This window comes from Hermetia illucens, chromosome 2 (genome assembly GCF_905115235.1).
Source record: "Hermetia illucens chromosome 2, iHerIll2.2.curated.20191125, whole genome shotgun sequence".
In the NCBI taxonomy this organism is placed as follows: domain Eukaryota; kingdom Metazoa; phylum Arthropoda; class Insecta; order Diptera; family Stratiomyidae; genus Hermetia; species Hermetia illucens.
The window spans coordinates 89,583,338-89,597,997 of record NC_051850.1 but is presented as its reverse complement, the minus strand read 5'-3'; the positions used below and the strand labels follow the sequence as shown (position 1 = coordinate 89,597,997).

The window sequence follows — 14,660 nt, the reverse complement described above, 5'->3', positions numbered from 1 at the left end:
GTTGTGGCACTTACAGATTCTGCCCATTAGAAAAAATCATAAATCAAATAAAAATAGTATGGATCCTCTCGCATAAAAAAATTATAGAGATATAACTAGGCTTCCGTAAATTCACTGCTGCTATAGCATTGTAAAGTAGAATTTTTTAACCCATTCTTTCGTAATATACCAAGGAGAATTTTGCTTCTTGAAACTGTTCAGTCTTGCAAGTGGGTCACTTCAAGAAAATTTCAGGAATATAGGTGAGCGCTACAGCGAGGTATTTCACGGCTGAGGTTTTCAGAAATGCCTTTTTTTACCTTTCCGTTCTATTCTTAAATAACTTACATGTCTTCTCCAGTTTTTACACTTCAAATTTCGGCTTGTGCCATTCATAATTTTCGAAGTTATGTTCCCAATGGGCTTACTCTTTGCGTGCTCTACATGTCATTATTGTTCTGTCACTCCTACCTTGCTTTATTCGTTGAGTGATATGATTGGCTTTCTGCCTAACGAAAAAGGTTCGTCAAATTTTCATTTTGTAATGACAAGTCTTCCCTTCTTAGCTGGGATTGATGTGTCAGCACAATTCGTTCCTCATGGAGGCCAGTCAACTTGATTACCTGAAGAAACGGAAGACATATTGAACAATTCATAAGACGATTGTAGTCAATTTTTGGACTGGCTCGCTTGTCAAAGAGTTTGTCGCAATTTTCTTTCATGCGCTCGATCAATTGCAAATAGCTCACAGTGACACATGAAAATCCGCGTATGAGTGATGGTGAATGAAAATGAAAATCCTTAAAGTTTCAATTTCCATTTGGCCAGTCCATCGTGAAGGTCTGACTGATTCATCAACCGTAGTTGTTTTAGGTGTGGAAAATCCAAGATGGCACGCACCTCTTTGGGATCAGTAGAAATTGTTCCATTACCACAAATTTGCTTTCCAATGTCAAGCCAGTGCAGTGAGTAGTGATAGTTGTCCATGTGGTGAAAAGAGGTTTTTCCTTGGAGACCTCATCCAGTGGAATTTGTCAAAAGGCGTCCTTTAGATTTAGACTTGTAATAAATCTAACCTTCGAAAGACGATTGAAAATCGATGAGTGATTAAGGATTAACGCCGTTCACAGTGACACTGTTCGCAGATTAAGACTCACAGTACCAGGTTTTACAAGGGTGATCAACGATAACTAGGTGCTTTTCGCTTCACCAATAACTCCCAAAGCCGGCATATCGGAACTTCTCAATGGCGGAAGAGACTGCAAAGTATGCTTCCTCCGATTACTAACCGCGACATAGATGACGTATGCTGTCAGACTGTCCTAAGCCCTCCATTTTGTAAGACGGAACAGTGCCCTTTTACGTCCATCGCCATGTTTGTCATTTGAAGCAGATTCTTGTTATATGACCTTTTGAGCTCGTGCCCGATGGTTGAAGCATAGTCAATCGCTCTTGCATCCTTTGCGAAAGGATCAACCCAAATCGTTAACTTAATCAAAAGAATTCAAGGCGAATCAAATGGATGAAATAAAGCTAATAAAAATCAACAAAAAATGAGCAAACGTAAACAAAAGTGACTTGAAGATTCCCCTCAACATCAATTTTTCAAATCCCAGAGAACACTCACTATACAGAAGTTACGGGTAGCTAAAATGCTGCTTGAACCCCTTACTTTGCTTAGAAGCCTATGCTGGGAAATTTACACCCTGAATTGATGATCGCTGGGCAACATGGCAAACATGGTCTTTGCTCTGCAGCGAGCTAAATTGTTCGCCACGTCCCCAAGGAGTGCCGTGAAATTTCACCGCAAACGGAGAGGCCAAAGCAGGAAACCCGGAACCGTGCCTCATCTCGAGACGTGCAGCGTAGGGTGCACCGTGGCTTGAGAGAATTTATTATTCCGTTGTAAATAACAATGATTTCAGCATTGTGTACCGCAACCTAAGAGAATTATCGGAGTACGTTCGGAGGAACACAATTCCGGGTTTTGATACATGGAGAAGCATCTGAAGGTAGGACTGCAGAACCCCAGTATCAACTTGGTTCTTTGAATCCTATTAAGCTTGGTTCTAATATTGTACTTCTTGCTCTCCACCTGAAACTACATAATTGAACCGTATATTAGGATGGAACGAACCACGGCTGTATGCATCGAAGAGAACCGTCTTTGGCGGATGGACCATTTACTTTGAAAGGTCCTTTTCGCCCTCGATGATTTCTTTCATAACCGATAGAAACATCTGGAACACCAACCACCAAGTCGACATCTGGAGAAGCTGTGAAGAGCCCAGCTGATTTTATCCGATTTGAAAATCTCACAAGACTGGGCCTGCATACCTTTTAAGCAAGGGAGTGGTTCACAGTTCACCTTATTGGTGGGGAAATGCAAATGGGTTAGCAGCTCTTGCGCTTGATCAGATTCCATCTAGGAGCCTTCCGACGTATTCGTAAATCTTTCAAGGACATTAACGACTGTTTTCTTATCCATGATGATGAGCAGCTTAGACGATTGAAGATTAGTCACCCTAACATATTGGCACGAACTGCTAGTTCAAATAGAAGTGAAATTATCAACCACCAGTTCGCTCAATTGCAACAAAGTCGCTAGTTTGCACGCAAAACTGTTCCAAATTCTTATTTGCTTCTTCCACTTATTTCTCAATCATGAGAATCCGAGATTTTTTTCCAGAGATTGGAAGAAGGGTATCATCTTCGTGATTCCCGAAAAGGACACCCGTCTTGGTTGAGATAAATAGAAGGATATTTGCATGCCCCCTGGTGTTGCACAGATAGTAGCTAACATAACCGTGGAATGACATGAAGCCCCTGAAGTCTTTATTGATAGAGAACAGGCTGTTTCCAGTTTTTTGTGCTCCTGCATCATATTAACATGTTTCGGATCATTTTGGTGCAAAGTATGGGATTTCGATCTAAGCTTCACCGCTCCAACCTCACGACTGCTCTCTTTACCGATTTCGATTTTGGCAGGCTCAACAGAAAGTTTATCTGTACGTCTACGTAAAGGGAAAATTCCGGTGAAATGAATAGCTATTATCATATTAAAACGACATATGCTGGCGCAAAATGTTACCTGTCTTAAGGGGGTCATCTCAAGTGAAGGCCGTTTTTTCGCTTTTTTAGATTTTTTTTGTGAAGAACCGGATGATACAAATACGAATTTTTCACTATATATTTACAGATATCTTGAGCATGCGTAGTAGTAGTAATTTTTCAGCTCGATAGCACAATTCATTATTGAAAAACAGAGCAATTTAAATACCCAGGCCACGCTAGAGGGCACAACGATCATCCTAAAGAAAGAAAGTAAACGGCATTTTAACGTGCAGACTTAACTACAGTCCGCAGGACTATTATTAAAAAATATTAAAAGCTAAATTTTTGGTTAAACTTTTTTTTTTGTGAATTTTGGTGTTCTTTTAAGGTCTCTTTAATGAATAAAAAAAAAACTACTGAATGTATGGGAATTACCGTGGACCGTAGAAATATGTTCTAAATAAGTCGTGAAAATTCCAAAGAATTTCGTTGGATAGATTTTGGGTGGTGGCAGCGGATTTTCAATAAGTGGTTTCAAGAAAAACGCATTTGAAAAGTAGAATGTGATTTTTAGCCATAAAATCTTAACTGCTCATCAATCTATTCTATCTAGTCCATAAACTTTAGGTTTCTTCAAGAAACACATTCAATTCTTGTCCTTTTAGTGAAGTCATTCGAACGGCATTCCGACCGATAAATACGCACTTTACTATGGCGATCGACATAAATCTGGAATGTGACTTATTACGTGTCTAACACAATAATTTCCGAACAACTACGAATATCAAAAAATCACTTTGCCCATATATTCTACACTATATCTAGATACAATTGATGCCAAAAAAAGCTTCCGCCACTTTGTCGCCTCGTATATTTCTATCACCATTGTGTTTACTCCAGCCGTTATAATATTTCTCGAATGGTTCGCAACCGCTCTTGTGTAAAACTGTTGCACGCATTTTTCTTGGTTATAGCCATTGACTCCAAATTTGGGTGGTATCGGGGTTGGTGGGAACTGTAAAAGCTCACGCATACAATGAGTCACGTCATCGTACGTCAAATTCAAGGGGTTGCCCAGACAAGCAAAAGAGGAGTGTACATTTTTTTTCAAATGAAAAGTCGGTGAGTCCTTTCCGACGCCGGTCTTAGTTTTGACATTTGTTGAAGAGGTAGGGAGTCCGGGGGGTCGAAAGTGGTCATTTCTTTCACCAACCTATTCTCAGAAACTACCAAACCGAGAAATCAGAAACAAATATTTCATAATTGACTGCGGAACCATCTTAGATTCATCCTAGAATTATGGAATTTTGTAGCAAGAGGCTAAAATGGGTCAAAGTATAAAGCATGCTCCTGCCAAGTCTATTATAACGAAGTTATAATAGGTCAAAGTTGTAGCCTCTGCGCAAATTCAAGACTTTGAATACCAGTATTTAGAGAAAGTGGATATTCTCACTTAATATATGCATATATACGCATTACCTACTGGGTACTAATGGGAAAAAGGTCGACCTTTCATGCCAGAAGTGTCCAGCTTCTGGTTTCCCGACTTGTTTACTTTCTACTACCTTCTCTTTCTATTCTTGTACTTTAGTCCAAACTAATATGGTAGACGGTATCGCTCATCATGACTGGTATATCTATCTTAAAACCGTTAACTTCGGAAAATGGCTTCTGTATATCGATTTCTCCCTACTTTGGCTTTCGGAAATAGGTACTGGTATCGAGCAATCTGTAATTAAGGACCATTGCTAAATATTTGTCCTACTCTTGCTGATTGTTTGCATTTCATAAGTGGCCCATTTTGATTAGCTATATCTTTTGAAAAATGGAAAGGAAATTGTGTGTTTTTTTCACATATTTATTTAGAGCCTTACATTTTACTAGATCACGTTGTGAAGATGATACCAGTTAAGTAACTGCCGCTATTACTAATTATTGTAACGTTGCGGTCTTGAATGAAGTGCTCTAGCACATTTCAAAGGCCTAATCCAAGATGGATTGTTGCTCCAAACAATATTATTATTTAATTATTTAACTTCGCACTAAAAGGAAACCTGAGGTGGTTGAATCTGGTGGCCAGTGAATATTGAAAAAATTAGGTCTTCAACGACCTGGAAACTTGGCCTCAGGTTGTGTATTGTATAGCGGGCTTTGTGTATAGTTACACCATCCTGCTGAAGCCACATATTCACAGAAAGGAAGGACCAAGGGCATCTGCAAAGAAAATCCCATACCCACATTCAGTGAATTAAGCCTAGAAAGGAAAATTTTCTTTGTTTGTTTTGACGAAGATTGAAATAAACCCTGTAGCTCATGATGACTGAAAAAAGCCACTTTGTATTGGCTTAATATTGTTCGTGTTTGAAATATAATGAGTGCCCAGAAGGTAACATCTATTAAAAATGATATTACCCACAATATATACACTTCCTAGCTAAACTTCAAGGCTAGTAATTTGAATTGCTACCTTTAAAGTGAACTATCTGCTACAGCACAAAGAAGAACTACGAGTGCTGCTCCTTAGGTAGGAACTACAAGAATATCGTTAGTAATAAATTTCGCCCTTTTCATAAGTTTAAACAATTTTTCTGTTTTTGGGGAAAAAGGGATTTATCACACGATGAAAGTTTTCTTTGGCGATAATTAAAAAAAGATTTTTTTCTTACAGGATTGAATTAAACGAAGCTCCTCGTACTTTGAATTTAGCTAACTCATCTGTACTCAAAATGGTCGAGGAGGAAGATTACGAAAGAGCCCATCCTGGTAAGTACTTGAAACGTTGAATATTTTTCAAAAACCCCATTCTACACTGATTCATCCCAAACAATAACAATGTCCACACAGCATGTGATGTGTATGCACGTATGTTTGCTGTACGTTCACTTTCAAAAATACAGAGCCGAGGGTAACAAAAACCTTTTCGGCGGTCATTGCCCATTAAGTTCTGTAATATAAAGTTGTAGGTAATACTATAAAGGATATCATACCATCATCATAAATATTCAGGAGCACTATTGCCATTACGGGACCATAATCTGAACGTATGATCACATCTTACATTATCCGCTATTCATGCTGACCGACACGTCCGCCCCCACATTGACATTCGCAAATGCGTGCAGGGTGAACAGTTGGAGACCGTGCATACGTCTCTACACAAGACAGTGGAGCAAAGAGAACATGGTGAGATATGTACGTACTTTAACCAATCCCCACAACCCATCCCCTCCGGAGAAGCGAACATCATAAACCAAAGATTTGGAAAATATCTGATACACAGATACAACGGGAATTTTAGAGAATATTAAATCTCCTTGAAAATTCTAAGAAAAATGAGGATGAGCAATTTTTCAGGAATAAGAATTCTCCAGCGAGAAGTGTTGCTGGATGTGTGAATCCATAAAAAGTTCCTTTAATAGGAAGCGGAATGTAAGTAACTACAGACTACATATGTACATTCATTCGCTGGAGAGTATTCAATCTGCGCTAACTTCATAGGTTTTGCACGTATTCAGTATGGGGCTTTCCATTATTATAATCAACGAAGGAGTGTTCGATATTTTAGAACTTTACTAAAAATCAGCATTCTATAATTGGTAGTGAAAAGTTATATGTTCCCGCGAAGGATAACAAGTAAATGATGTCTTGAATAGTCCATGTGGACTCGACAACACTCCCAACACTTGATTTCGATTCAAAGTGCCTTCAGAACAAGGGTCCAGCTCATACTTGCATACAAATACATATTTCCTACCGTACATTTTGTTGATCGAATAACTTATGTGTGTTTGCAATAAAAATCTGAGGCAACTACACAATATTGTAGAAGGACGACATACATACAATAGCGACGTTGTCTGCTCTGGATTTCCATTCATTCCGTTAACCAAAAGTGGGAAAAAGGACGAAAAGGAAGTACATGCTAAGAATGGAAACTAGGGCTACATCCGGAAAATTCGTCAAGCTGACCAGCACATCTTAAATCCATAAGGAGAGGTCCAAGGACGCTGGGCAGGTCCATCTACCCAAATGTGTACATACAAAACCTAGTCCTTCCCATGCCAGATTTCCGTGAGCCGTTTATAATGTGGACATATGTACATACTTTTATGTTATGTTGGGCCATAAATTCAAATGCGTACAAACGGCTCGAAGCATTATGGCTTCCAGCAGCGAAGAGAACAGTCCCTTATCGGGAAATAGTGGAACCATTTTAAAAGAAAACAAGATGTCTTCAAATAGATTTTTGTGTTGCTCTTCACCTTGGCTGACGGCACAGAAATGAGATGCCACACGCAGCCTAACTGAAGTTATTCAATGAAATCCATACTACGTATATGTGCTTACGTATATTTCCGCTTTTGAATATTATGTGAGAAAAACGTATTGTATGCAAATATGGTAGATGCCCCCCAGCTGGAATGCAGTGCTCCAATTTCCTGAAGTCACCACGTACTATGTAGTCTGTGGTTCCGTAATAAAACCAAGAGAGTTTTCGGCTATTATACGAAAGTTTTAGGAGCTATAATCTCTTTTCGACTTTCAACTCATTATCTGATTCAACAACTTCATTATTATTTGAAAATAGTACAGAACTGCCACATTATTTGGCTAATGCAGGACCGCTTTCAACTCTCTGAAACTTTTAAAGATCCAAGGAAAGGATGTCCTTGATAATAACGCTCGAATGCCGGGTAAGCAGAGAACTTGAACAATAAATGGGCGCCTGCTTTAACTCGTTACAAATGTTGGAATACTTTGTGGAGAGGGTGACGTTCAATGAAAACTGCTTTAAAGTATTTCAGAGCATATGGTTGTGGAAAGTGGGAGTTGACAATACTTTTCGCCAATAAGGAGAATAAACTTGCTGCTTATTCGACGTTTTTCAGCAACGGCAAGATGTTGAGAATGGATATTGGAATTGGATTGATGAATTCTGCATAATCGAAATAATTAAAGTTGACATATACTTGGGACGAGTAGTTTGTTGAACTCATTCGGGCTTCTGATCTTCACACATGCGTGCTATTTTTAAGGTTTTGTGTGAAACAAAACCTTATTAGAATCGATTCGATGTCTGTCTGTCCGTCTGTTTGTCTGTCTGTCTGTCTGTCTGTCTGTCCGTCTGTCTGTCTTTTTTTTTGTTTTTTGAGGAGGTGGAAATCTTCAAAAGACACTGGCCTGGACACGCCAGCGTGTGGGATTCTTACCCACTAAAACCACCCCCGACTCCCTCCAAGCCCCGTGGAACCACCGTACGGTATTACATCACAGGGCGGAGTCAGCTCATTTTAGCTTCGTCCCCTTTCGTCTCTACGCGGCGTACGTAACCGCGCTTTTCTGATCTCCTCTGCCTTTCGCAGTTTGCTCTGGATAGATACGACCATGGAGTTGATCGCATCCCAGTCTTCCTGACATGTTAGCATTCTTCGTACCAGATTCTCCTGCACAAGCACCTCTCCTAGAGTCTCCTCTAAGCTCTTCCTTTCCTCCACAAACCTTGGACAGTGGAAGAATACATGCTCTGGGTCCTCTGGGACTCCATCGCAGTTTGGACAATGGGGTGAGGTATCCAGTTTAAACCTGAACAGGTACTGGCGATATCCTCCATGCCCCGTGAGAAACTGAGTAAGATTATAATTAATCTCACCGTGCCGTCTCTCCAACTACTCCTTGATGGTAGGGATGAGCCTGTGTGTCCACCGGCCTTTTCCCGAGCTTTCCCAACGCTCTTGCCATCTATTTAACGATCTCTCCCTTTCGGCGTTCTTCGTCTGCGATAAAGGAGAGATAGACTTCGCATTATATATATTCATCATCTCGTCTACCAAGATGTCAATGGGCATCATTCCAGAAATGACGAATGCTGCATCATCTGAGACAGTCCTGAATGCCGAGCACACTCTTAGGGCTGTTCTTCTGTAGACTGAACTCAGTTTGTTACCGTTAAATGTAACCTGCAATGCCTTTCCCCAAACTGGAGCTGCATAGAGCAGGATCGAACTCACTACCCTCGCTATAAGCAACCTGGAAGCATGCCGTGGCCCTCCCACGTCTGTCTGTCTGTCTGTCTGTCACAGCCGATTTATTCGGAAACGGCTGAACCGATTGTCACGAAAATTGGTAGGAGTATGTGATCTGCCATTCCCTTTACATGCAGCGACTGGCGCCATTTTGTGTTAAGTTTAAGGGGGGGCTCCCCATACATGTGAAAGGAGGGTGCAAAATTTTTTTTCATAAAATGTGGCCATGTGGGGTATCAAATGAAAGGTCTCCATTAGTACTTTTCGAAAGTGGTTCAATATTTGATATTGGGTGAAACATAGGGGAGTGAGGGCTCAAAATATGACCATCAAAAAGTGTAACAGGTCTTGTTCTCAGAACCTATCCAACCGAAAAATCAGAAAAAAATCTCAATAGTGCATCTCTACGAAATCTAGGCCTCAAAATATATCCGGTTCCGATATCTGCACAAATAAAGTTAATAATAGTATATTTCCACATTTTAGAAATTTACCCGGCACCCCCCTTATGTTCGTCCCAGAAGTACAAAATTTGGCATGGGTATAATGAAAAATATAATGCACAATTTGGTGAAGTGAAGAAAATCCAACTATTATGACAAAGTTATAGGGGGTGAAACTTTACATTTTTTTGTGAATTTCGTGCACTCTAAAACCTGATGACGTCATCATCACATATCAATTCGTCAATACCACACGGAGTAAGTTCGTATGAATTGGGTGGAAAAGAATTATTTTGTTTTAGTTCTTTAATCATTTGTATATGAATATCAATTATTCCAACGAGACATGTGTGTATGTAGGTATATAGTATATGCGTGCTAATGAACTTTGTGGGTAGAGCCTAATTCAGATATGTAGATATAAGAAGTAAATCGGAAATATGGGTACAATCAATTTATATGCATGCCTCTATGTGTACAGTATTCGAAAATACGCAGTTTGTTTGTTTAGGGTGAGCGTAATATCTACGGCTGTAATATGTACGTATGTCTCGTAGTTTTGTAGCTATCTACGGGTAGAAAAATGTGCGTTGCAATTGCTTAGATAAGATGAACACAAAACCTTTATACCCGAAGCACGAGCTTCCGGTATTCCGACTTGTTAATGGGTTATTTTTGGGGACAGTACAAGTAAATAATTTAAGGGAAGGTCCTACACATACGAAAGAGGGTGTAAATTGTTTTCACCAAATGTAGGTGTGTAAGTTAACAAATGCAAGATCTTGATTTGTATTTTCCGAATCTAGTTTTCGTTAGGTTACACTAGTTGTAAAAGGGGACTAGAAAATGATAACTCATTTCACAGACCCATTTTCAGAAAATACCTAACCGAAAAATCTGAAAAAATCATAATGCTGCCTGTATATGACATTTAGGCCCTAAAATACCCTTCGCATCAAGAGCTGCTCAAATAAAGTTTTATGGTTATAGTTTTTAGAAATTGGATGGAAACTTCTGTAAATTTATGCAAAATCGATTGTTTTGCAGTTTATGAAATGCCAAGAGACAAGTATATTTGTCGGTCGCTCACATGTTGCTCCTTTTTAACCCTGCTCCACTGCATCGATGTTCGCGGAAAGTTTTTATCGACCTCTCTGCATTTATTATTGGACGATCCACCATGATGAAATTTTGGAAACCAATTGTAAACAGTCTCACCTGATGGGTTTTTATCACCTACAGATCGGCCAGCAATGTGGCTGAATAGAAATCTTTTATTCCTAAAGAAGTATTATACTTATGTGGAGTATAAAAAGACTATGATAGATTCAATATTAGAAAGTCGTCCGCTTCCGTCACTTTATTCTTACCGTGGATATTTTGCACTACAACGATTTTATCCTTGCTTTGGGTTCTTCCTTCCAAAGACTTTTGCTGGAAAATACTTCGGATCAAAATATTTTTTCAGTTCTATGGGGAATAGGAAATTTTCTCAAACCTTTCACTGCCGTAAATCCGTAAAGGCATTCTCGAGTAAACATTTTTTATGATGACAACAAGTTTGAACTTGAAATATTCTATTATTATAAATAATGATAATTTGATGAATGTTGCTTAATAGAATGGTTCCGTTCGATCTACTGATATTCTGACAAGACGTTCGACAGTTTAATGCAAACCACTTCTTGCTCCATCAAAGACTAATTTGAGAATAAAAGTACCTCAATGAGAGAAGAAACTTACCTAAATGTGAAAATGTGGCAAAAATCAAGGACAATAGAGTGAGCGAAATTTGCTTTGCCGCACACAGAAATTTCCAAAAAGGTGTTTATGAGAGAATATTGTGAGTGACAGACAGACAGACAGTAAACCGATTTTAATTAGGTTTTTATTTTACACAAACCCTTAAAAAGTGGAATATTGAAATGGCAAAGGAAACTTCCTAGAAGAAGTTGAAAAAAGGCAAATCACAGCTGGACTTTCAAATTTTGAAATTTGTAGATTGGAGGAATACAAAATTCATTTAAATTAGGTGACAATTACGGCATAACCACTTCGGATTTGGAGGATAACCTACCGCCTAATCAATACTTTCTAGGAAAAAGCCACTAAAAATAAGTTAAGCACGTGACAAATTGTGTCAAAATTGCAACTTTCAACTAGAAACCGTCGGGTGCAATAGACTTCATTTCCGGATAGAAACGTCAAATGAAAAAAAAACAACAAAAAACCCCGGCCTACATCTTGTCACTGAGCTGTCGAATTGAATTATGTAAAAAATCATATGGCTTGGACGGACAAGTGGCGTAATGTCCTTATTTCAAACGAGAAAAGAAGATACCTGACCGACGTAGCTGCTATTGGCCGGATCTGCGTCCAAATGACTCCTCACCGAACCGTGTGTCGATCGTAATATGGGGTGTGAATTATTATTACGGAAAACTATAATTATGTTTCATAACAAACAAAATGAAGGCAGAAAGGTTTAATGCGATTTCAAACGATGTTTTAATTAGCAATTCAAAGGATAAATAATAGCATCCAATTTATAATTCAGGAAGATAATGACAGTATTTATGTAGGAAAAACATCTATAAAAACCTCCGTCTCTTTCAATACTACTTTTCGACTGGAAAGCCAGATGTGCAGGTTTTAGCCCAATCGAAAATATTTGAGGCACATCAGCAGAGCTGTTTACGCAATTGGTTGGCAGTATTCAGCAGTAACGGACTTGAAACCTACATTGCAAAATTGCGGGAGTGGTTGAATTTGGACACTTCAAATGTTAAGAAGAGAATTTTTCGAAAAATTGGCAGTGTTGGCCCAACAACTTACTAGAAACACAATATTCTAGAAAGTATCGAAGCTTGGACTCCAGATAACCTTCAACATGCAAGCAAAAAGAATCGTATTTCCGGAGACTGTGGTACTTCCGGAGATATCAGTTATCATTTTACTTCCATGGGCTTGACTGTTTAAGGGGTTATCCCACGCGACGCTTCATATTTAAACCTTTCTTCAGAATCATTTCTTCGCAGTAGAAAAAAACGTTAGCGTTTCAATCTTTTCATATGTTATTATTGGAGTCTTGAATTACGGTATAACATTTTTGATTAAAGGGTCAAAACGGGTTTCTTTAAAGATAGGCGACTGGTTTAAAGTGCAATTACATTTGTAATAATCTGTAACCAACTCTTCAAACGGCTTCTTATTCTAGGTAGCCTCTATCATCCGTACCATGATTGTAATTTTGCATAGTAAACATTAAAATGGCTGAATTGTAAGAAAACATCTTCAAAATTCGGGTCTATTTTTCATTGAAAATCCAGAATAAAAATCAGAAATGATTAACGAATCGTAGTTCTGAACTATAGATAGAATAATGTGTAAAAAATTTCAGCCGGACCGGTTCAACTGAATTCAAATTACGCTTCCCATCAATTGAAACAAGTTGGGAAACCGGAAGCTGGGCGCTTCAGGTATGAAAGGTTTTGTTTGCTTCTTCTGTGAGTATAATTGCTTGTGGAACTATTCCATCTGTACGTAGCCCGTTATGTATATGCATTTAGCATGTCTGACTACCCACTTTAATGTGATATTTAGTTGCAGTAAATTTACACGGTAAAGTCAAATTTGAGCTACTGTAACTTTGTTAGTAATATTACGATTTTGATCAAACTTGGGGATAATATGCTTCATATTATATTGTATACCACTACCAACTTTTATAACTCTAAGATAAACTTGAAGGGGACTTTAATCAATTTTCCCAAAAATATGTAACTGTGAAAAGTACTTATCGAGGCCTTTAATTTGATACCCCACAGGGCTATATTCGGTGAGAAAAATTTTTACACCCCCCCTTTTCCAACGTAGAAGGATATCACTCGCTGCGTGTCTGGGCGTTCACAGTTCCCACCTTCTCACTAAATTTCGTGTCAATCGGTATGGCAGTTTCTGAGAAAGCTGCGTGTGACAGACAGACAGACAGATATTGAACCGATTTTAATAAGGCTTTGGTTTGCAAACAAAATTTCAAAAATGTGGTTTCGCGGAAAACAGGTTTAAAATTCATGCGACGACGGCTTTACGGTTTCTTACCAGGGCAGAGGCAAATCGTCAGACGCTGCCCTGGGAGCAGCGTGACCGTAGCGGCTCGCAGGTGTTGAATGCTCCTTTATATAATTCGTAGAACACGACATGCCTATGAATTATATTGAGCGCAAATCCGCCTTATTAACCAGAGCTTGGCCAAAGCTGAAATATTCGTTTTGAGAATTATGGGGTCCTAAATCCGCATCAACTTAATGCTGGACCGGACCACCACCACCGTAAAGCCGTCGTCGCATGACTTTTTTTTTAAAAGTTTGGGTGCAAGCCCTAAGCGAGGGGTCCGTGAACCAGGAAAGAGGGAGTAAGTTGCTCCCCATTTGGTCCGGTCCAGCATTAAGTTGATGCGGACTTAGGACCCCATCATTCTCAAAACGAAGGTTTAAAATTGCCGGTTTGTAGGCATGTCAAAATGGCGTGTGCTCTTCTATTTACTGTAACTAAAAATTACGAACTTCGGCCTAAAATTTCTATAGTGCATTTCCGTCAGGTTTGAGTTCTCGGCTGGAGAAAACTTGACTGGTCCTGGCTAGATTGAACTTTCGACCAACCATTTCATATAAATGATGCATTTTCATTTACAGTGTGTCCTACGCACTATATCAATATTGTTACCATAGGCCGGAAATAGTGTAGACCTAATGGCAAGAACTGCGGAACTACTGACGCAGTAGACATTGCGCGATTACTCATAGTAAAACACTGTTCAAATGGCTGTTCGAAACAACAGTGGCTCAAAACGCTGGATGATGATCTGAAAGCCTCGCGACCGTATCCAGGTAAGATATTTGACAGAAAAAAATGGAACGATCGATCAAGATAAGTGGATTCCGCGCCTGAACAGGACACAGACTGAGTAAGAAGAAGATATGATGTTCTATTGTTTCATCATATACAGATCTTGTTTCTACGTCATCTTTTCGAAGCCAGACCTGATCGCGGGTGTTCCCATTCTTTACTATCCAGGATAGGTATCTCATTCCAAAGAAGTAAAGGTAGGTCCTGTTGAAGTTTGTTCGGCGATTGAGCATCTCGCTTCCTAGTGAGAACA

General features: G+C 39.2%; 1 protein-coding gene across 1 annotated transcript in view; it reads left to right on the top strand.

The window, feature by feature from the left end:
- Positions 1 to 14,660, top strand: part of LOC119648493 — a 72,151-nt gene that overhangs the window by 1,215 nt on the left and 56,276 nt on the right. The window contains exon 2 of the mRNA XM_038050259.1: positions 5,702 to 5,796. Coding sequence (XP_037906187.1) covers positions 5,702 to 5,796 — 95 coding nt within the window. The remainder of the gene's footprint in view (positions 1 to 5,701; positions 5,797 to 14,660) is intronic.